Consider the following 24,531-nt stretch of genomic DNA (forward strand, 5'->3'; position numbering starts at 1 on the left):
GAACAAGGCAGCCAGCAGCCCTGGCCTCGCCACCCGCCAGCGCCTGCCCCACGGCCTCTCTGCTGCCTTGATTTGCCCATTCCCTGCCCGGTGGCTGCCTGTGGAGCCAGCAGCTCCGGGCACAGCTCGGAATGGCACCTGGCTGCATGGACACAGCCTCGCTGTTACCATCCAGCATGTGGAATTGTGTGTTGGCTGCTACTCTGCTCTGACATCCCTGTGTGCACACTGCTGGGCGTGCCAGTGGGAACGCACAAACACCCCTGCGGCCTCACACACACACACACACACACACACACACACAGACACACACAAACACAAACACAGAGACACACACACACAGACACACACACAGACACACACACACACACAAACACAAACACAGACACACACACACACACACAAACACAGACACACACACAGACACACACACACACACACACAAACACAAACACAGACACACACACACACACACACACAGAGACACACGCAGAGACACGCAGAGACACAGAGACACACACACACACAGACACACACAGAGACATGCACACACACACACACACACACAGAGACACACACAGACACACAGAGACATGCACACACACAGAGAGACACACACACAGAGCCACACACACGCACACACGCACACACACACAGACACACAGAGACACACACACAGACACACACAGAGACACACACACACATACACACACACACACACACACACACACACACGCACACATGCACACTTTCAGATCTATTTTCTTCCTACAAGTCCTTGTAGACCATGTTTAAAAAGAAGACCTAAGCAAACTAACATATATATCTTTTCATTCATGTGCTAACATATGTACGCCCACTGGAGATGGTGTGCAGCTATGTCCATTTGTACACATCCACTTGATAGTAAATCCTTGTGTGCACAGTACATAATACAGACATAAATACATATATTTTTAGGAAAACGAAACCCAATATGATTAAACGCAGAGAGTTTACACATATTTCTGTTGACTTGTTAATGTATCTGCATCTATAGCTTGGCTTCTATCACAAGCACAAAATAGAGTCCTTCCTGCTGGATGTCTCTATACATATGGCTGGGTCGTTATACAACCAAAGCTATGATTTTTGAAAGCTTTTTGAATAGGGGAACCTATGAAAACCTTATACAGGACCCATTCAAGGACTGCTGGAGTGTATCAGCACTAGACTGGCAACAGATAATAACAAAAAGCAAACCATCTTTCGGGTTAAACACCAGGATATATTTTTGGAGTAAATTGTGAACAATAACTGTGACAGAAGCTTCAGTTCAGAGTTGGTGCTATTGAGGTCTTCATGGCTTAAATATTGGCTAGGTCTGATTTTTAATTTTATTTTTTTATTTGACAGTTGACATATTTCTGAAAAGTCAGTGCACATTTTGGAAATTTCATTGCACATCCATGCATCATTACCTGTTTTCTTAGAGCTCGAGGGAGACGATATTGTTGGGGGTTTTACCTCATGTGGGGAGGCGAGGCAACGAGGCATAACAGAAGAGAAGGATGGCCTTTGGGAGAGCAGCATTGCTTTTCTGAAGCACAAGTCTTTGGTCCAACTGAAAGTTCAAAACAAAGGAGAATCTCTGTCTCCTTCTTTCCAGCTGTACCTTGGTAATGAAAAGGAAGCAGCAAGGAAAGGGGGGGAAAAAAGCTAAAAAAAAAAGTTAAAAAAAAGGTAAGAAAAAAGTAGAAGCGTACTATTTTTAAAACCTGGTCCCAAGTTGAAGATTCTGCTGAACTGAAGCAAATACTCTTCAGAAATGCCTGACTGCAGAGCCAGGCTGAAATGTTCCAGGAAAACAAGATAGAGGAATATTTTTACCAGTAAATACTGGAGTTAAATGAGACTGGCTCATCTCAAAGAAAATGATGGACAAATGCTTCAGGGCATGCTGCAGAAAATAAAATGCTTATCCTTTTTCCCAAGCCCATTCAGCTAGGGACCATTTTGTGAGCTGATGGCAGTTCTCTGAGGTCTTTCCTTTGCCCTTGTTCTTTCTTCTTTTCAGTAGCAAACCAAAAACATGTTAGTGTCTCTGTTGATGGCTCTTTTTTGCACTGAGAACTGCAGGTCTGGAAGACAGCAGCTTTTCTCTTGAAGACTGAGCTTTATTATGTCAAGGAGTGAAGATGGTACCAAGCTTGAAGGTTATGCTTGAGCCTTCATCAGTGGTGGGCCTGAAAAGGTCACCAGTGACTGGGCCTAAAGGTGGGGAGACAGGGAAAGCCCACTAAGCTGGGACCTGCAGGCAGCTCTTGCAATTCCTCCTCCCAAGGCAGCTATTCCCGAAAACTGGTTCTAATTTAGTTGATAGTTTGGCAGTATTCTTTCTCTTTAGTCAAGACTGAGTTAGGTATGGGAGGTCTAGGTACAAGTTCAGACTATAAACCTGTCTGGAGTTTTAAGGGGGCAGGGGAGTGTCAAATTAGCCAGCTTTTCTCTAACCTATTTTCTTGTTCTGTGGTATGGCCCCACATCCCCTACTCCTGACAAGGACAAAAGGCACAATGGTAGAAGATAAAAGACATCCTGCAGTATTTTACAACTGGGAAATACTTTTGCCACATCCTTCTGAGTTCTCCAGACTTCAGGAAATCTTAGCATACCTTTTTTCTTTATATATATATTTTTCCTTTTGTACATCTGGGCTGAGAAGACACCATTAACCCTTTGAGATCTCCCCTTGCTGCCAATCAAGGGGAAAACAAATTATCCCTCCCCACCTGCTCCTGGGTCCAGGTGTTTCCACTTGCGCCCCACAGGCAGAAAGCGGAGCAGGCATCAGGCCGGGGGGGGGGTGGTTCTCACCTGCTCCTGGTGGCTTTCCCGAGGCCATGGCAGGCAGGTGGCAGATGCCCGGCAGCTCGGGAGGCTCACGGAGCGCAGCTCCATGTGCCGCTGCCTACGTGAAGGTTAGCGCAAAGCCGCGAGGCGCCCGCTCGCATCTGGCCCTGGTGCGCGCACATCTGTCTCGCCAGGCTCCCATTTCCATGCCGGTGGCAGGAGCAGCCGCCCTGCCGCGCCCGCGCTCCCCCGGGGCACGGAGGTGCTGCAGGAGTTATGTCGCGCACATGCCGAAAGCCATTAATTAAATTAGAGCTCTCCGGCAGGGCTTGCAGAAGCAGCTGTGTCATCAATCATCGCGCCGCGGGCTGACACGCACGCAGCATCACATGGAGGGACATTTTTTCTTTCTAAAGGCAGCTGAGAGCTGTAACCAGGGGTCCCGTGCAGGAAGGTGGCACCGTGGGGACCAGAGAACCCCCTCATGGACCCCCACCAGCAGTCCTGATAGCGTGCTATGAAATGGAGATCGGTGGATCCCAACCATGTGCAGAAAAAGCAAATTCCTGTTATTTACGAACTCTGGGCCACCCAATAAAGAACTTCCCACCTGCCCCCAAAGAACTGGCTTTTAGACAGTTAATCAAATGAGAATTGCACCCTTTGCAAATAGCAGTCCAGACACAAGAGCAAATAATTTGTGTCAGCGTGACAAGAGAAAATGGAATGTAAACTTGCTAAATGGCCAACATATACTGGCTTTTATTTATATGTGTATACACACACATGTCTGTTCTTCTGTCTCAAACCAAAGAAAGAACTCCAGCAGCCTTAAATTTGGGATCCATTTATAACACCCCCTTTCTTACCCCATACTGGTGGGGAAAAACAGCCTTGCAATATCAATATTCCCCATGCCAGCTTTTCCACATCCACCTCTCAGAATGCTACCTATAGAGGAAAGACAAAGCTTCAGCAATTTTATTCAGACCTGTTTCACAGTGTAGGTCATCTCAGCAGAGTGTGGAAACAATAGCACATGCCAATCTTACAGCACAAATACTGACCCACGAATAATGAACGCTCCTAGCAACCGCCTACAGAAACAGCAAAACTTGTAACAAATTTTTGTAAAAAATAATAATAAAAATAATTCATTTTGCCCCAGTGAAGGTGTTCTGTATGTAGATTATCTGCAAAGAGAAAATTGTTAGATAAATTATTTGTATTGAGTAATTTGATCGGCTCTCCTTGGAAGCCTAATGAATAGGTTATTTTCTGCAACAGCTGCTGTTCAAACTCTCAAGCTTCAGCCCACGTGGTCTGGCTGTTCAAAGGGAATTACTGTGCTGGCTTTTTTAAAGTAACTTTTAAAAAAGCAAAACTAAGCACAATCCATTTGTTGACAGGGAGGAAAGATGGACTGGAGAAGATTTAAGCGGGTGGTAAAATTATTGTGAAGGCCTGAAAATTATTAGCAGAAAGGATAATTGTATGAAGATGCAAATAACTCGCCTGTCACTGGGACTGTGAGAGACCAAATCTTCATGGCTGTAATTCAGACACATCATCTGCATTACACGTATGCTGCTGTGGAGAGGAAATTCCTCCCAGATGGGCTGTGAGGCTGGATGGCCCCAGGAACTCTGCTGCTGGGTGGGCTACAGCCATGGAGGCACTTTGGGCTGGGGCTACTCCTCTCTGGTTGCCTACTTCATTTATACAAGGCCAAACACAGCAGGCAGACATGCGCCAGTGGAGGAGTCTAGGAAAAGTAAAAGATCTTGAAATGGCTTTTGGGGGTGTTTGGAAAGGGTTAAATGCATTCTGCACTCATGCAGCAATTTGCCAAGCATGACATTTATTCCACGGTCTAAATTTGTCCAGAGGGAGCCAGATTTCCTTCTGCATTTGTTAGTGCATACTTGTCTGCAGTAGGCAAAGGCTGACCTGAACTTCTTATACGGGTGATATTTGCTCACGTTTTCGTCTGACTAGGTCTAAGCAGGTTCCAGTGGGATCTGCCAACCATAAAACCTGAATTCTTCTACCAGCGGAGTGAAATAAAGGCAGAGCTCTGTGTGCCTCCCTTGCTCCTTTGCCCTGTCCTTCTGTTGCCTGGGTCTGCCCTGCCCCATTCCTTTGGGGCACTTTGCTGAGATCATCTTGCAGTTCAGCACTCGGCTTCCACACACTGCACCTTTTTACGCTCGAAAACTTAGACTGGAGTTTATTTCATTGTTCTCTGAATAATCTATTCAGAAACTCAGTGATTTGCTCTTTTCCCCCCTCTTCTTGCCAATGTAATCAAAAGGAGACTTGTCAGACATTATGTTAACGATGTTAAGTATGGAGCACACGTTGAGGTGAAGTGAATGGTGCCTCAGGTAGGATTTGGCTGTGAGTTGTCTTTGCCTTGTGTTCCCTAAAGTATATTTAAGCAAGCTGCTCCAATTGAAGAGACTGAGGGTGGATGCATGCAGGCATGCATAGTTAAGGGAAATAAATCTACAGTGAAAAACCAGAGAAAGCAGCCAAGGACACATTTTATAATGAAGGATTTGCTGGCTAGCCCTCTGAGAGGTGCTCAGTGCTGTGAGGACCAGCTCGGGTAGGATGCTTCAGCACCGAGTCCAAGGCGGATGCTGCCCCTTTGCCAGGTCATCTCAATTTCTGCAGCTGGTTGAAGGAGCTGGCAGGGTTAGGAGTGCAGGGAGGGAGCCTGTTGGAACAATGAAGTTCTCCCTCGTGTCCCAGGCTGTAATCCTAGACTGTGGTGTCACCTTTCTTTTGGGACAGAGGCCAGGTACCCTGGCACTGTGCAAACCGAGGTGAACATGTTGGCATTGTGCCTGCTGCCGCCAAGCGCCGGCTCTGACCTCTCGTGGCTCAGTGTGCTGACATAATAACTGCTATTCAGGGGGGCATGACACATCCATCCCTCTTCTCACCTGCCTTGTGGGGACAAGCCCCCAAGCAGCTGCCAAATGGAGCTTACATGTATTTTGCTTTTGTGGCTTCTTGTATTGTTTGGGCTGAATTGTGGAGAAAGCCGTGTGTTTCCCAACTAACTGGCTGCAAAGTGAAACCCTGTAATTTTGGGGGCAGAATCTACTTTGTTTCTCACGAAGGTAATTTGGCATTTTGCAGGAGTGTACAGAATAGTTCATGTTTCGTCTGAATTAATGAAGTGTGCCCATTGATTTAATGTATATTTCTACTGAAAGCTTTCTTAATTATGAAAAACCCTAAATCTTTCCTTTTTTCTAAAAAGACATGAATGCTAAGGGTTTTTTATGATGAATTTTGAGAACCTTAATCTCAAGAAAAATGCAGTTTTTGATGTCACTTGTAATTGTCTTCCTGCTGGTATCAGTGAGTGCATTTTGGTTGAGCACAGCCTGCCATCAGCAGCCAAGGCTCTCCAAAGTCAGTGAGGAGCACAAGTCCTGCCCTACCTTCCCACTACATTAGTTCCAGAAATAATATTTTTGAAAAAACAAACTTCCATACTTTTTTTTTTTTTTTGTGTTCCTTCTGTTAAGTTGCTGCAGAAAGATAGAGAGGAAGGGCTTTGTGACCAGCAAACCACCGAGTCTCCGTACCACTCCACCAGTGTGTGAAGGTTAACCATGAGCCACAGCACAGAAAGTACTGCAGCAGTGGCTTGGCTTTTTCATGAGACTAATACAAGCTCCGAAACCATCCTTAAAGATGCTCCATGCTCAGATGGCTCTGCTGTAACACACTGCCAATCCAAGGATAGGTAAACCTTAAGGCTGAAGGCCCAGGTGCTTAAAATTTGAAGCAGGGCAGCACTGTGTCACTTGAGAGCAGATGTTGCCACAGGTAGAGTGGTCCTCGTCACCACCACCAATTGATGTATCTAGCCATGAAAAGGTGAGCTTCTGGGCAGCAGGTTGGGACAGGCAGCTGTAGTCAATGTCAGGTGACATCCTTGGTTCCCGTTTGGAACCAAACAGGATGCATGAGGTGCCCTCACAGATGGTGTATTTAAGTGGGTATTCATAAACAGGCTTCAACATGGATTTTGGAGCTACTGTCCCTGCTTGCTATCCACTAATACCTGCCCTCTAACTGACTGCAAGTGTAATATGCTGAATTTGAAATTCACATGACTGAGTTACCAGTTGTGGGTTGAAACAATATTCAGATCCAGAGGTTATTTATCCAAAATGAACACCTGGATATTAAAGCATCATATGCATGTTATATTTATCATCACTGTTGGCACATGTGTATGACACATCATAATAGCAAAAACAGGCTGTAACAGCAGGTGGCACCTGGCATACTCTGTCACATCAGTCATATGTTTGTTTTTTCTGTGCATTTGGATTGATAGACATATTTTCTAACTGGCATACTCTTTTTCAGAGAGGAAGCAATTTTTGTAATACCTTTCCTAACCTGGTCTCTCCACAGTTCCCCTTTTTATCTGGGATGATTAAGATTCATGTTTCCTTCTTCCAAAAGTGCTTTCTAAGGTCCCTATTTACATGATGCAAGATCAATGGGCTAATAACTAAGGCAGTGGTGTGATGCTATTTCAGGTCTGTTGCCTATTTATTTGAAGCAGCTGTGATTGCTCAGTAAATAGTTACACAACTTTCTGTGCAAATGCCAGATAGCACACCAAAATTGCCTTGAGCAGTTTCACTAAGGCACAAGCCTTCTCCCCAACTCCTGTGACTGTACTGATCTTGTTTGCTTGCACACCCCTTATGAAATGAGGCGAGAAGAGAAGGAAATGTGCCACCAAGAAAGGACTGAGTTTGTGTTTAGCCCAGAGAGATGAGGACTGAGAGGAGGTGTGAAGCCAATCTCTGCCGAGATGAAAGGCCACTGCAAGGTAGTGGGAATAATCATCGGTCTTCAATCGCTGCCAGGAAGAATCGAGTTAGGCGTCAAGGAGAGACTTTGTAATGGTAATGATGGCGAGGCTGCAGCCTTCAGAGGCTGTCAGACCTCCACTGCTGAAAATCTTGAAGAGCAGATTAGATCTAGCTTTGGCAAGAATGATATACTGCAACTAATCCAGCCTTAAATCAAGGTAATGGGCTGGATGAACTCTTGAAGTACTTTGTAACCCATAAGTCTCTTTATGCCATTAATACTTGGAGGCAGAGTCTGATTAAACTGTGGTGTACACCAAATGCTGGAGCAGCTGGTGTTCTTCCACTTCCAACGTGGTGAGAGGACCTAGCAGGGCTCCGTGGGAAACAGGCTGCTCTGAAGGAGGGTGGGACTAATGTGCCTGTGCTACACAAATCTCAGCTTGGCTCTTCAGAGATGGCCACAAATCAGCTGGGAAGGGCTGTGCTTTCTCAAAGTTGTATCCAAGTTTCCTCTGGAAAACGCCTCCCCTGTCATCTACAGCAAGTCTACATTTCTTTGCAGAGCACTGGGTACCTGGCCAGTGCCAGCAGCATACTCATATCCTCATCCTTCCCAGGGGAATGCAGGTGCCCTGCATCCTGCTTTGTGTTCCCCTGTCCTGCACATCCCATCAAGGAGCAGGGAGAGCCTTGTCCTTAGCACAGCCATTCTTTGTTTTCCATGAACCCACCGAATAATTTATTAAAAAATATAAAAATGTTAACTGGAAAAAAGGTGCCTTTTTTCCACTTTCTTCCAAATGACATACACTTCCATTTTCACACGTGTCTCATTTGTGTTTGGTTCTCCAGATGTAAAACAGACCCATGGGGTCAGGCAGTACAGGTTTTCTATTTTTCACATCACTGCACCCACAAAAGGACAGAATTCGGTATCACTCACATTATGTGGGAGAAGAGCCTTCCTATTCATGCTGTTTTCAAGAATGTAGACTTTTCTTGCAGGAATACTAAGAAACCCCTCTCATTTTCTGCTGCAAAGAGCTGCTGCAAGCTGGGGTAAAGCCTCAGACTGTCAATGGACACGCTTCCCCATAACATGTTCTTCTCTTTAAAATGGGAAAGCTGTGAAAAGCAAAAGTAACCAGTCAAGATTGCACACTGTAAAATGAATTAGCAGATAGCTGACTTCTTGAAATGGAAAGGGCTTGCTTTTCACATGGCCTGGATTTACTTATCTGCCATGCAAGTACTTGCATAATAATAGCCAATCTGCATATGATAAATGAATAAAATGCATCTAAGTGTTGAGGGTGCAAAGAAAAACACTAAATACTAGATATTTGGCTCTCTTTTATTTATCTCAATTGAAAACACCAGTGGAGGATCTGTGAGGAAATTAGTAACACTTACTGGGAGAGAAGTTTTTGCATGTGTGATAGCTTTCTAGATCCTTCCTGTGGCAGCCACATTCTAGCCATACATCTCCTGAAATGAGAGCCTGTCCTGTTCCCAGTGCTTTGCAGAGCTGGCTTTATATGCAGTCACCTTCCTTTCAGAATAACAATCCAAAGCTTACAGAGCTGCAAATAAAACAGCAACCTGTGTAAGCCAGCATAGAAATTTTTCCTGAGTCCACAGATGAGCAAAATGATATTGTTGGAGAGCATTATTTAAGCTCCTTCCTGTCAGCAGTTACTGTAATGCTCAGTAGCTGTGGTGTAAAATAGTTTGGGTAGATGTGTGGGCCATGGCACCAATGAGCTCATTTGTGTGGCATGGAGAGAAGGGCAGCAGGGCAGCCAGGCGAGGCTGGGGAAAAATCCATGCCCATTCCTATCTCTGTGTTTCCCAGCTTCCCACAGCAAAAGATTTTGATATTGCAATCAGTGCTGGGCTACCAGATCTGACATCTCAGCTGGCTACTTTTACAGTGGCACTGATTATGGCAGTGACTAGAGGCTTGTGGTTGGTTATACCCCTTGTTTTTCCTAAGTCTCTATTGGGTTTTGGAATATTTTTTTAAGTCCCTGCTGAAAAGTGTGCCTGAGCTGCTCCCTGCATCACAGCCACATAGCTTGGATAGATCCATCTCTGCAGCCACTGCAGGGAAAGCTGAGAGGGAAAACACTGGGTCTTTGTTTCTGTCATGGTGAGAGCCTCACCACTGGCTGGCTGCTCATTTCTAATCAAGCAGCAGACATGACAACATGACATTTTTTACCTTACTCAGCTCCAGCTCTCATTCCACTCAGAAAACACCTCAAAATATGGATTATTCATACACTGATCTTGAAAGATGCAGCAATAATTATGTGAAATTCACATCAGCTGTACATGGTGTTGACTTTGTAGAGAAACAAAAGCAGAAAGGAGGTAGTTTTGTGGGATTCTTTCCCCTCATGTCACTAGCCAATATCCCAGGCTGGCCTGATAGTCCTAACTGAGGATGGTGTTTTGTTTTGAGAGGCTATGAAATTCTGCCTCTGAAGATCATAGACTAGGAAGAAGAGCAGATAGAGGCAAGTGAAGGACAGAAAAGAAAATCTTAGCAATTAACTCTTGTAAATATGGTACCTGAAAAAGCCATACTCTCCCAGTCAGGGAACTGGCAAATCAGGTGAGCAACGGGCCCAAGAAAAAACAGTTCAATATTTAATATCAAATACTTGAAGTAGTAAATTAATAGCTTACCAGCAACTCAATCTGGAATATGTTTGCATTGCTTTTTAGATAATTTTGAACTGTGGATGTATTAATGGAAGTTATGATCTGTTTCAGGGCAATTTACAATCAGGCAAAAAGACTAAATTCAACAAATTGATTCTTTGTTGCAAATAGTCCAACCAGAACTAGTTCTTCAAGATAAAGTTTTGAGAATTTCTAATTTCTGACTCAAATAAATGTGTTAGTGCACTAGCACATTGTTTATCACCAGAAAGTTTGACTTCATAAATATTGAATCACAAAATTGAGATTGCATAAAATCTTATGCATGTGCAAAAAAGAGTCATGCATCACCTGGACCCCCTCCTTTACTGTTCTTTCAGGGTGCAACACTCTTCCTTGGAAAGTGGACAAGACTAGGTGAGCTCATCATAATTGAAACTATATTCTGTTCCACTTGGACTTCTTGCCAGTGAGGTAAATGTTGACATTCATTGTGTGTCCCCTGCTTTAATACTATGACAAAATTATTTTTTTCAAATTCTGATTACTTAGAGAAGACTGGGGGGTTGGATTTTTGCCCTACATGAACACTGAATCCTGCTGTACCACTGCTGGCTCCCAAGTGGTAATAGATTAACCAAACGCTCATTCTGGGCTCATTGTCTCACAAGTCTGTAAGGACAGAAGGCTTTTGCAGAAGGGGTTCCATGTGTGGTGTCACTCACCTCATCTGTGGTGTCTTGCACCACATGGAATCCACTGTTTTTTTCTGCTTACCAGGCAGTTTTGTCTTGAAGCTTTAAGGAGTAAGATCATTTATTGGAGGGCAGTTGAGTAGTATTTGCTTGAGGGGAAAGCCTGGTTTGGGGAAATGTTGCTGGTTTGGTCAAAAATGTGAAGAATTTTTCTTGCCAGTCATGTCCTTCCCTGCAGTGGAGACAAATAAGCATTTACAGCCTGAAAGGGAAAAGGTGCAGTCACTGAAGCCATGTATTTGTGCATCTAGGACAGTCACAAAGTCATAGATTCAGCTCCCAAGTTCCGGAATCAAAACATGTCCATGACACATCCTTTTTTACCATATAATGTCAAAATTTCAACCCCCTTTGGACAATTTGAGCTTGGTGGCAACATACTGTCTGACTTCTTTTGAACTGGATTTTAGTTAAGGAACATTATGTTTAGATAGAACACTGACAATAATTATCTTGGCTGGGTTAGTAGTTACGTATAAATACATTCTCTCATGCTCCTGTAATATTGGCATGTCTCTGTTTGCACTGCTGGCTGCGTTCAAAGAGACCTTAGGGCTGCAGTATTGTGGAGAGGAACAGACCAACCAGTTCTTTGTCAAAGGTCAAGCTTAAGTCATGAAGGGCTGTGATTTTCACTAACTTTTATCCCACTTGTTGTTCCCTTTTAGAAGCCTGTACCTAGAACCAGGCCTGCTGATGTTCTGTGGGCCTGCTCTCAACCCCAGCATCAGTTTTGGAAACAGTTTATCTCCCTACAGAATTGTCATTTGGTGTTGTGGTTTTTTTTCCCCTAGGCTCTCCAAACGTACTAAAGTGTCATTAAGACAAATGGCAAACATTTCTCCTTTTCTCACATCTGTCAAAACTTCAAAATCTACTTTCATGACATTTCACATAGCATTTTTTTACATACTACTCAAAGGACATGGAATCCTAATGAGCCTTGCTTCCATCATTTTCATCTGCCACATTCTGCTGTCCCAGTATAGTAAATTAACAAAAGCGGGGGAGGGTATGTAACAAGTGATATAAACAGTTGTAGAGTGGAAGGAGAGGAAAAGGGAATCAGACTGGTACCCGTGTAGTATTTGAAGATGCTTTTTGAAGGAAATAACTATACATTCCTACCAGGAGGGAATGGTACTGAGCCTGTGAGCAGAGCGTTTCCTCAACCCACCACTGAGGAGGCTGAGTTGCTCAATAGTAGAGAAACTATGCAAGACTGAGGAGAAGCTTTGCATTTCCAGTGTTAGGAATTGAAAGGGGACTTTGGTTTTGATCATTAATTTAAAAAGTAATTTGTTGTTTCTGCAGTTGGCTTGCAAATGTTAACTGATGCGCTTGCTTTCACTATTTGTAAATGTGTTAATGGGAGATTGAGGGTACTGCTTTTTCATATCAAACACAAAAGGAAAAATATACCAAAATTAGCTTAACTACCTCCTTTATGGAGGAAAAAAAAGTAGACAGTCATTTTTTAAAATTCAAGGCTATGAAGTCAATAGTGCTGTCAGCTCAAGTTCTTCCTTGTTAACCACTACAATGCAACAAATACTAGTCACCTCCTCCCCCATCTTCTGGACTGGGGAAGGACATCTTTGGCTGGACTGACTGACCTGAAACAGCTTGGATAACAGCAATGTAGTTAACAAGATTCTGAGCAAATCTCTATCAGTTTGCTAAAAGCCACCCATGAGCAAAAGACTGACTTTCAATATGAGGCTCTCATAGTAGCATTCTAAAGCACACAGGAATTATATGGGATTTCTGTAGCCAGGAATTTTATCTTGGTTACAGGATACCAGCAGCTATAGTTGTTGTATGATGGTTCAGCTTCTGTCTTCAGGATACAAACTGGTCCATTTGGATACAAACTGCATTGTTAATTTTGCAGAAAACATGAACTCAGGGTTGGTACTACCCAAATTAAAGAAAAAAACTGAGAGTGCTTGTATCCAGGATAGAACACACAGTAATTGAAATGCCCAGGGAATGGCATTTAGGTGCAGGTCAGTTGTGCAGTGTTTCTGCTTTAGACCAGAAGTACTATCAGAAAAAAGCAGAACTACCAGTACTGTCCATGCTACCAAACCAGCCAATAAGGAAGACTACATCTTTTTAGGTCCTTGTAAACTTGTTTCAGTTTTAACCTGGTGTGTCAGGACCTTTACACACACACACGCGCGCGCACACACACACACACACACACACACACTCACACACACACACACAGACATTTGCTATACATTCATTTGCTATAGTTCTAATGCACCATGTCCACCTGAGCAGTGCAATGTGCTGGGTGGCAACAAGGCACTTCCCCTTTGTGATCCTTCACAGTAGGGCAGGAGGCCATCACCTCCAGGTGATTTCCAGACTTGTGGGACTGCTGCTGCCTCACAGTCCCTGCCTGAGCCACCAGAGCCATTGTACACAGCCTCACAGGTCTGCTTTATAGGAGACCTGCAGCCTTCTTCCAGCTTGAGATTTGATACATAGACCAAATTACCTTTCACTGCCTACCCTGAAGTCAAAGTTCAGCTTTCTCCCGCAGCATCAGCCAGCGGGAAGCCTGGATAATAGTTTGACATGGTAGGTGTCAGCACATAGAAATGTGCTTCTGCCTCACTACAGAGCCTTATACAAGTTTTCTAATATATTTTCAGAAAGTTTCCAGATGAAGCAGATATGGCAAAAACTGATGAAAATTTGATTTCACTTGCAGCAGGAGAACAGGAAGAGGAAAATGGGTTAATGTGCTTCAGACAAGATGGTCCAGGAGGAATGCTGATGGGTAGTCACCTGCCCTACTTTTACCTTTCATGTTGGATGCTATCTTTTACTAGATTGCCAAAACCTCCATTCATGAAAATAGGAGTCTCAGAGCACTCAGACTTCAGCAAATCAGTGTCTATTTGGGGAGCCTAAATCTGAACTAAGAAGAATAATTTTGTGCTTTTCATACCACTGGCAAAATGTAAATTTCATTGGTGCAACGTTCACTCATTATCGCTGAATCAAAGAGCAGTCTCAGTTCCTGCTGGCATCCTATTTAGCAGAAAAATAAAAGTCTCTTCTGTTGCAGACACACATTGCTGTGTGAATGGATGATGCTGCCTCAATCTTCATGTCTCATGTCTGTGTTGATTAGCTGCCCTATTTTAGGACTGTTTGCATTATGCAATAGGCTAGTAAAATCATTAGTGTGCAAATAAAAGTAGGTCTTTACCTTAAGAATTAAACATGTAAAACACCTGATTAAAATGACAGAGGTTTATAGAAAGGGGAAAACTGCATGAACTAGGTGAGACACCAGGGTTTGAGGTAGATGAGCTACACTGGCTATAAATGACAGGCTGAAGCACACAAATGAAAATAATCAGAACTCCTGTGTAAAGTGACGCTGATGTATTCTGAATGTCACATTGCACTGCACAGTGCTACGCTCGCTCCAAAATGGCTCTAATTATAGTTGCTCAAGCCTTAAAATCACAAATCTCAAGTGCAGAGGTGGGCACTGTTTAAGCTACATAAATCTTCTTACTGAAGATGCAAATGGGAAATTCAGCTCCTAGATAATTAGCAAGACTCACCTCTGATATTTAATTATCTATGCATCTATGTAAGGCTAAGAGTTTATTAAACCATTATAATTTTAAAATACTACTTTCTGTTTTTTCTTGCATTTCCAATGCTTGTAATATCAAATTGCTTTTGTTTGTTTTTGTTTTTTTGCTTATGAGCCAGTTACCTGTTCTTCCCATGTTGCTGTCAAGGGTGGCAACCTGTTCTAGAAATCTCTTCCTAATTATCAGCCCTTCCCAAGGATCTGCAAATGAGGGCAACACCTGCTGAGTTCAGCAGTCCCAGTGGAGTGGGAGCACCTCACATGGGGTCGAGGAGGCAGGAATGAGGGCACTTCGGAGGTTTTGCCACAGGGCTTGGGACGGCGGCATATCAGCTGCCTGTTGTAATTTGGCTGGCAAAAATGACTTTGGCAGCTTCGTCCTCTCCTTCCTGTTGCCTGTCAGAAAGGGGACCGATCCCCTCAGGCATCACTAGAGAAATCCCTTACTTGGATATGGATAAACAGGGGAAATGTTCAAGCCAAAACTCAGTCCTGAATTAAATGAGGGAACTCTGCCTATGGTAGTTTGAGTGTCCTGGAGAGTGCAACCTGGGCCTTTGTTGGCTTCATAAACTGCTGGCCTAGCCTCTTAAGCTAAAAATAAATCTTTCCTTGAGAGCCTTTCTCCCACACCTTTCTTTTCAGGAGCTAGGACTGAATAAAGTAAGAAAGAAAACAAACCGAAATGGGGCAGAGTTTCAAGCGGAAAAACTGAAAAGCCCTCTTGAGCTGTGGCCACACACAGTCCCATGCTCTCAGCTGTCCTGGGATCCTGCCCCTGCCAAGTCTGCTGCCTGCTTTGCTGTGGATGTTTTCTTTATTTTAGACAATACCCATGCATTCATTAGTAGACCCCTGAAGAATGATTTTTAGATCTGATATCACTTCAGTCGCCAGCTTTCTTTCACACCCTCCTACGCTTTTTCTATGCCAGGCATTCCCAAAGGAAATGGGTTAGTTGGTGTAGGGCTGCAAAGGCTTTGCTGCACTGCCAAAAGTGCTTTGGTACTTTGCAGACGGAATCTCCAGGATCATCTGTCTAGGCTGCTCTCCCGGGATGCCTCCTTGGTCGTTCTGCAATTCCCTGTTTTTCCACCATTCTTCAAAAGGCAACTCACCTCTGTGCAGTCGAGTTCTAAAAATTCATTGCCATTTTGAGGAATGGCCAAATTACTGTCATCTTCAGCAAAACTCATCATCTGCTTAGGAAAGTTGAAGGGATGAGTATGTTGAGTTAGAGGCATTGTGGCTTTACAAAACATGTTTTGCACTTATGAATAAATTAATAGCAGTCACAAGTGATGATTTGGCCAACAGAAAGGTCCAATTTCCTTAAATAAACTATGAGCAACAAAAATCTGTGACTGGCTCAATTCTGTGGTTTCCCTCAATGTTTATTGAGGGAAAAGTATGAATTAAAAATGAAAATAATTTAGTGCTAAATGAAACTAAACTAAACTGTTTTCTTGGCAGATTGATGTGAACAGATTTAAAAAAATATAATGGCAAAAATTGAAGTGGCAAGTTAGTATTAGGAATTAGTAAGTTTTCCTAAACACAAATAAGACATTGAAAAATATGTGAAATGTGAGGGAAGAAATGCTTCTTTAGTATTATGGTACCCTACCACTTTAGAAACATTCCTACCATACCCTACCATTCCTTAGAAACAGAGGATGGGGTTGTCAAAGGCCTTCAGACTTACATTCTCAAGAACAGCTTAATGCGTATGCTATAATTTACTATTAATGAGCGAAAAGGTGGTATTTCAAATGTATTATGTTACAGAGAGGTAGATGTTTTGAAAAGTGTGTGGCAGCCATTCAAATGTGGATGTCTGTCCCCCCTGCACAAGGTAATTTAACTGCTTGCTCCCATATTCTTTTACAGTGGCACTTCTTTGTGGCTTCTAACTTTTAGATGAGACAGTTCTTTCATGGAGAGGGAGAAACCAAAACTCTTCTTTGAATGTCTGCTTTGGTGAAGTGTTGGCTTTACTTGTCACCAGTGATAGGTGTTAAAAACTCAGGGGAATCATTTCAGATGATCAGCATCCCAGGATTTGTCCACATCTGTCTCTGTGACCAATGTGTGGTATTTTTTAAGATTTATTTTTATTTAATTTTATTTAGCTAAAAACCTTCTCTGCATCCACACTTGGAGTACTGTGCAGCAGAGTAATACAAGAAATGGCTTCTCTCCTGGATAACCAACAACACCTTTTAGTTGAGAAACCTGCAGCCACGCATAAGCTTATGCTCTCTCTGTCTCACTTCCTCTTTCTAAAATTTAAATATCTTTCTTCTCTTATAGTGCCAAAAGAAAAATTCAGTCAGAGCTGAGTCTTCACACAAAATACACGAGGTTTGCTGGAGTCTCCTGCTGTGCAGGGAAGAAGCATCAGCTGATTGATCCGCCACGTCATTTTGCCTTCTCCCAAGATTTCACAGCCTTAAATGTCTTTTGTCTGTAAAGATTCTAAAACAGGGGTAAATATGATTGAGATTTTACACTGGAAGAGAAAAAAAAAATAAGCTTTAAGAGAAAGCTGTGTGCATGTGAAGGAACCATTAGCTGGATTCATAGGTGTCATTTTTGGATTTGAGAACATAGTAGCAATTTTGGATGCCTGGGGGTGAAAGGCTTCGCATGTCTTCGCCTTCTTTCCAATGAGTCTCAATTTAGTACATTTATGTCCTTTTTATTTGGAAAATGCTTGCTGCTGTGTATGTTGCACATGCCACGCTGCATCCTTGCAGCCACGGCTCTTTGTGCTCGGTGTTTGCAGATGGATGGCTTTTTCCAGCATACATCATGGCTGTGACAGCAGACTGATGATCTACAGCTCCAAGCGCTGTAGCTCTGATGATGTGGCTGTGGCTGTAGTAATAATGTGGGCTCACTCCTGGGACAGCAATGCTGCATGGGTTTTTTTAAAGGTGAAGCAAAAGGTTTAGATCCCTTCTTGTTTCCTGTCTCCCTCCCCAATGCTGTTTCAAGTCCCAGATCAATGGGAAAAAAAATAAAGTTAATCCGTCTTCCAGGAAAATATCATCACTGTGAGAGAGAGCTCACTGATTTAGATGCGGGAGAGGATATCACAAAAGGAAGCTTTGTAAATACAGATTTGGGCTTAAATGCAAAGGAAAGTCTGACTTTCGGATCTCTTACCATGGCAGGTAAATATTGTCATACTGGAAGCAGAACAAACTGTTCTTTTGTGCAGCTGCAGTTTGATTGACCCTTGCAGTTTTTCCATAGGCTCGTATCTCCAGTGTTCATTAAAACTCTAGCTCCTGGAAGACAGTGAGCTCCACATCTTCCCTAAGTAAAAAAACATTACTTTCTTCAAAAGGAAAAGTAAATTCTTCAAATTGTGACATCAGTTACTCATGGAAGTTCAGAAATAGAAAGGTCATAGAAAAAAAGCACATTTTATTATTACAATATTTCCTGGGTTTAAAGAATTCTGCTGATTTAGGTTTGAATCATGATGCTTGATCGCTTAGGGGTAGCAATAAAACTGAATTTAGATCCTCACCTGGCACTGGCGCTCTGTCTCATTCTGGGCTGGCACCTGGTGGTGCCAAACTGGAAGCCAAACTCCTTTCTCTCCATCTCCCAAATGCATTAACCTGTTTTTTAGCAGGTCTAGGACTGCCTGTGTGCATACAGACCCCTGTCCCCACTGCTCTCCCTGCCAGCCAGGCTACATGTGCCTGTCAAAAACTCCACCTTCATCCAAAGTTCAGAGAAGTGAAAGAAGACATATATTGACTTCAGCAAGGTTCGATTCAAGTACACGCTTCATCCATCACACAAAAGTTGAGAGTACTGCCTGTGCACACTGATAGAAACAGTGCAATGTGCTTTTTTGCTGTTATTATTATTGTTTTAATTTTTATTATTTCTGCTTTATAAAGCATAGATTCCAGCAAACACTGAAAAAAAAAGTGAATTTAAAAAAGTGAGTTTTAAAAAGTTAATTCATAATTGATCTCTGAATCAGTAAAGTAATTTCATCGTTTCCCTGGGATATGAAACAAAAACTGCATTGGTAGACATATTTGCTAGTGTTAATCAAGTGACAACTGTTTGCAGAGGACCTTATGCACATGTGGCACTGAAAAGGAAAAATCATCACAGGGATCTGAGCCCCAGCTCTGGCTGAAGGACAGAGGAACTCCTGGCATGTCCTGTACACAAGCTCATTCCTTTGGGAAGTTCCTGGACTAATACCATAGCAGGAGTACAGAAAAGATAAAAGATGGAGTTTATTTGAAGCAAATTGCATCTTGTGATAACTTACTTCAATAAACAGGGAGAGTTTACTGAACACCATTGCATTGGTTGCCTGTGGTCAAGATGAAACCTGCTGTGTTGTGTGTCTGCTCCAGAGGAGTCAGATTTCTTCTGATCTATCTGGCTTACAGCCCAAGGGCTACCTCCCTATTGCCCACAGCTGGTGCAGGTTAAGCCTTGTCCAAAATGCCCATGCACAACCTCAGAGAGTAATTTGGGATGCATAGCAGCCATATTATTTCCATGTGTCATCTGAGGATTGAACAGAAAACCATAAACTTCCCGAGTCTGGCAATGGTCCCCGAGTGCATGGCACAGCCAGGCATGAGGGGGACCAGCTGCAAGGCTGTCACTTTCCATCCCTGGGGAGAAAATGCAGGTGGGAATCAGGGACAGAGTGCCTGGCAATACCCATCAATACTGACCCTGCTGCAGCAAAAACTCTGCCCTGTCACTGTGAGACTCTTGCCTGAATAGTTTCTAGCCCTCCCATGTAGCCTGTTCTTTCTGGCGCACCAAAGGTTCAGGTACCCATGAACCTTTCAGGAGAGAGGAGATCCCCAGTGGGTTATCCATGGTCTTTAGCCTGACTACCAGAGGATATCTTGGGTGCTTTCCCCACTGCCTCTGGGGATCTGGTCACTCCTGGCATCTCTGCAGTGTTGGCCCCTGTCTGTGCTTCTTTGGCAGATTGCTCCACTTGCTGTTTTATCATGGTGATTTTTCCTTAATATTTGATCTAATCTTTGCCTACTGGACTTAAAATCCATTCATTACCATCCTGTCCTCTCTGACTAATGAAAATTGGTCCCAGTCTTCTTTATAATGCCCTTTAACATTATTCTGGACAGTTATATGTCCCCTCAGCCCTCTCTTCTGCATCCTGGACATGCCCTTCTCTCACAGGTCTTATTTTCCAAATCCTTTATCACCTCTGTTACTTTCCTGTGAGCTCTTTTGGATTATTCTTTAAAAATAAAATGCTCCCTGCAGCAAAGGCAGTGCTCCATTGCTGTGTGCCGTTTCCTCTGTTGCTGAAGGAGAGCAGCAGAGCAGCATTACCATCTCACCTGGTTTTCCCACAGCTCTGCGATTAACCATTTTATTGCTGGGGCAGTTTGTCCAGCTAGCAGCTGTCCCACATGCAGGTTTCTGTAGGGTTTGGCTGGCTGGGTGTTCAGCCAGGAATCATATTTACGAGCTCCTGCAAGGCAGATACTGCTTTGCAGACAAATCCCAGTCCCTGCTTTCAGGCTTTGGAGAGCATTAGGGAAAGTATTGCAATCTAGGAAGAGCACTGTCCCAAAGAGGCTCAAGGCTGCAGGTGGCTCCAGGAGCTGGTGGCCCTGCTCCTGCAGGGAGGATGCTGGCCACATTGGATACTAGCCAGGGCAAACCTGGCAGCTGTGCCAATGCCTCCCTGGCATGTCTCCAGGGTGGCAGGGATGCAAGGCATGACAAAACCTTCTGCCTGTGGCTGCTGGCAGGGAAGTTGGCTCCGAAGAAGCAGTGCCTGCAAGGAGAGTTCCCATGCTTCACAAAGCACTGCCACCCAGTCGCGGCTGTGGTGCCCAGCAAAGCCCATCTCGGCTGCCTGGATGTTGTGTCTGCCAAAGAGCAGTGCTGCTGCCACCTCTCTCAGGGGCTTACTGTGACCTCTAGATAACACAGCAAAACAACTCTTCCCAGAATTTTCTATTGCCATGCTACACTGGTGCATTTCATTATTCCCTGTGCAGAATATTGACTTTGTTGACTCTCAGCATATTTCTTCAATTTCTCTCCTAAACACCGTTGTTATACTTTAATCCTGTCCCCCTTGATATCTGTATATCCTCCTTGGTTTGAAGGATACCTAAACGGGGGCTTGCTCTTAAAAACAGACAGATTTGCATGTCTGACTATGCCAAGAGCTGCTAATGAATATACCAACGAGCATGGGGGAATAAACTTGCCACCTGTGGAGCCTTGTTTGGCATCCTCATTCAGCCTAATAAAGAATCATTCATGTTTAATTGCTACATTTGATTGTTTAATTACAGTTATTTTACATGTCATCTTGTAGTTTTGTCTTGGCTTTAGACACTATCTGCCACCTTACTCTTTTTAAATAGCGAATTATACTATAATAGAAAATTGTTTTGGTCAAATAATTAGAACTAGGCCTTTAAATTTTAATCAGGATGTTTTAAAAAAAATATGTTAATAAAATTCTTTCTGTTTGATGTTGCAATATAGATTTAAATTCAGGGGGTTTTTTATGTGCAACAGGAATTAATCACTCTCAAATGCTCTTGCATGGCCACAATATGAGTAGTTTCATCTTCTCACTGAAGTTTTATCAAATTATGTTTATTTTGTTTAAATGCCAATTCATTTTAACTACTGCAAGATGTTTCTGTACAGGCTTAACTTGGCATAAAATTAGTTTATTGCAGGTTCACTTAGCTGGACAAAGTTCTGATTTCAAATCAATACAAATCTGTCTGAAACTTCAATAAGATGTTCTGTTTGCAAACCTGGCACCTGTGTAACTAAATGAATGGAAAGAAAACCAGGAAAGCTCTTCTGCTTCTTCAGCTGTGCCTTTTTGATGCTCTCATCCTGTAATTAAACAGAGAGGAGGTACCTCCCAGAGCAGAACCCTAGGGCAGACCCTTGCCTTGGTGGCTGGTGGGTTTCTCTCTGCAAGACAGCCTCCCTGAACTTTGTTGGCTCATCCTGGGCAAACCTTCTTCATGCGCTTCCCAAAGGCAGTCAGGCTCCAAACCACCAACCCCTGCCTTTCTCTTACCTGTGAATAGGCTGAGCTCCATTTTAACTAATGTGCTTAAGGACATCTTTCAGGAGCAAACACCTCCAGTTTATTTGTTTTGTTTCTGCTAACTGTATTGTGTGCCCCACAGGGCAGACATGACCAAATGCTTAGCAGTCCCCAGCTCCCCTTTTTGCTATCCAAGCAGGGTGAGGTGTTGAGCTGAGCTGAGCTCCTCAGGTTTTGTTTCTGATCTTGAGCCTTGGCACGTGCAGGCTCCCTGCTCTCAGACCACCATCCATCTTGCTTGTACATGCACAGTTGTCCTTTTTGGTCTTTTTACGCTAAACTGCCTGGCATTTAGTCAGTCACCTCTCCCACTGGTCTCTGAAAAATTTCTGTAGAAGCAGCTGAAGTGATGCCCAGGCTATTTGAAGGTCTATGCTTTCTATTTGCCTTGAACCTTATGTTCTTTCCAAATCTTCACCCCAGCAGCTGACACCCTCACACTTTCCAGACTCTCTTCCCTTGGGCAGCAGCATTCCTCTGTGTGGCACCATCCTGTGTGCCACAGAATGCAACCACACAGTGCTCCTCCTCTCCCACATTCAAAAATAAAAGACCAGGTGACTGCAAGTGCCACACATTGTGTCTTATTCACCAGACAGCAACTTCCTCAATGCTTAAGCTCCCCTCTTGCACAAATAAAGACAAGTGGCTCTCTGTATGCCCAAGCAGCAGCAATGGCAAAGGCTGCACTGATCCCTCTTGGATTGAGCTACAATGAAACATGGCAGCTTGGGGAAAGCTGCCCATCACAGTGCTCTGTCTTTTGATGCTCATGTCTCTTAACTTAAGGTACTACTGTGATTTTTTTTTTTTTTTTTTTACCTTGGCCATTTCTATGCGACCCGTATAGGAACAAGAAGAGGGAAGTCTCCTTTTTACTCTGCTTTTATTCCTGTTTCTCTGTTGCCTGAATCTGTCTTTCTGCTGGTTGCCCAGGTGCTATGCCCATCAAGAAGGAAGGCAATTTTCTCAGACTGGCCTTTGAATGTATTGTTTTATAGGAGAAGACTTTAGAATGACAGCATTGGTGCCCAGAACTTAGTGAAAAAAAATTGAAAAGTGGAAAAGTCAACTATCAAAACACATAAAGAATGAATAAATTCAAGGTACTGTCTGAGGGTTCTCCAGAAGAAAGAAAGAAAATAAAAAAAAGGAAGGTAAGGGCACCAAAGAGCTGCAGGATGGTTTAATGATAGTTGTTTACCTCCTTGGAGGTCCTAAGGGATTTCCCTTTGGACACATCTTGAGCTTGTTCCCAAGAAATTCTTCTCCTGCTTTTTTTTTACCACTGTCTTGCCGTTCCCCTTCTCACCTCATACAGTTAAGAAATGATGAGCCACCTGAGTGCCTTTTTTCAGGATAATTTCAGCTACTTCTTTCTCAGTTAAGATTTTTGAAAAGATCAGGCTCATGTACTCAAATCAGTTTGAAGTGCTTTGCAAGGATGTGGCACAGGAATACTAAATCATTATTCAACATTTGACCAGACATGAAAATAATCGTCATTTATAACTAGTTTCTTAAAATGGCCAGTGTAATTGCTGAAATACAGAATAAGAAGGTAGGAAACAACTGCTATTTCCACAGACAAGAAGCATCTTTACTGAGACAAAGCTACATGGAACAGGCAATTTTCAGTTCTTTTCAGCAAGCTTTCTACATCCTTTCTTGCCTTTGCACACACAGAAAGCAAATTTTCCATGTCCTTACTACAGGCAAAATGGGGCAAGGTTTTAAAGATACAGCTCCACTCCATTTGACTGCAGCAGACTAAAAGAAAAATGAAGTTCAGCACTTAACTGATCCCTCAGCAATATTTCAGAGTAAATTAAAAATCAAAATGTCAAGAGGTTCAATATGTCAGTGGGCCTTTTGGTAGAGCAGCCACTTTGAAGCCTAAATGGGAAATGTGCTCTTTTTGAAAACTAAAACCAAATGTGTGAAGCTGCTGCTCTGTTTCAAAATTTTGGCCCTTCATCTTTGTATTTCTTTTGCACTAAAATTAGCAAAATATTCTGTCTGTTGTTTTACTTATTCTCAGAGCAGAAAGACTCCATTTCAAAGAACTGCTGTTTATTAGGATGGCCATTCTTCATTATCTGCATAAAGGTAAAATCTGGGAATCTCACAGTCTGCCTTCTTTCACTATATTTACTACCCACGATGTGTCTATCTTTGCCTGGCCATCAACAAATCATTTTTTGTTTTGCCATCTCAGTTTGTATTTGTAGAACAGGAAAGATAATAAATGATAATACTTACCTTCTTCACAAAGATGTGGTGAAGATTCATTAGCTCTTGTTCATACAAAGATTGGCAATAGCGATCTGCAGGTTTGCAAAACCTGAAGTGATTGTATCGCTGCTGTGCTTGACAAAGAAGCACAGTCAAGGACAGGAGCTAGTGCAACTGCAATCATTTACAGGACAGATGATATATGTGGCCTTGAAGAAAACTCCCCAAAAAGATCTGCATGTCTGCCTAAAACTGGAAGGAAATGCATATGAGGACGCCCAGAGGTTGGGCTTGCAGCGCGACACTTGCAGGATAGCAAGGTGGCAGCCCTATCCCTTTGCATCGCAACAAAAGCAATGTGAGCTGCTAGTTGTAAGGACTCCTTGGAGCCTGCAAGTGCAGTTAGCTGACACAAGCAAGGGTGTC

General features: G+C 43.2%; 1 protein-coding gene across 2 annotated transcripts in view; it reads left to right on the forward strand.

The window, feature by feature from the left end:
- The window catches only part of CXXC4 (CXXC finger protein 4), a 182,161-nt gene that overhangs the window by 148,344 nt on the left and 9,286 nt on the right, over window positions 1-24,531 (forward strand). The window contains exon 2 of one of the 2 annotated variants that reach the window (XM_085579020.1): window positions 17,058-19,085. The exons of the other annotated variant lie outside the window; for it this stretch is intronic. Coding sequence (XP_085435146.1) covers window positions 17,058-17,156 — 99 coding nt within the window. The 3' untranslated portion in view covers window positions 17,157-19,085. Of the gene's footprint in view, window positions 1-17,057; window positions 19,086-24,531 lie in introns of those variants that run through there. 2 annotated transcript variants of the gene reach the window in all.

This window comes from Lonchura striata, chromosome 4, assembly GCF_050655825.1.
Source record: "Lonchura striata isolate lonStrDom1 chromosome 4, ASM5065582v1, whole genome shotgun sequence".
Classification (NCBI taxonomy): domain Eukaryota; kingdom Metazoa; phylum Chordata; class Aves; order Passeriformes; family Estrildidae; genus Lonchura; species Lonchura striata.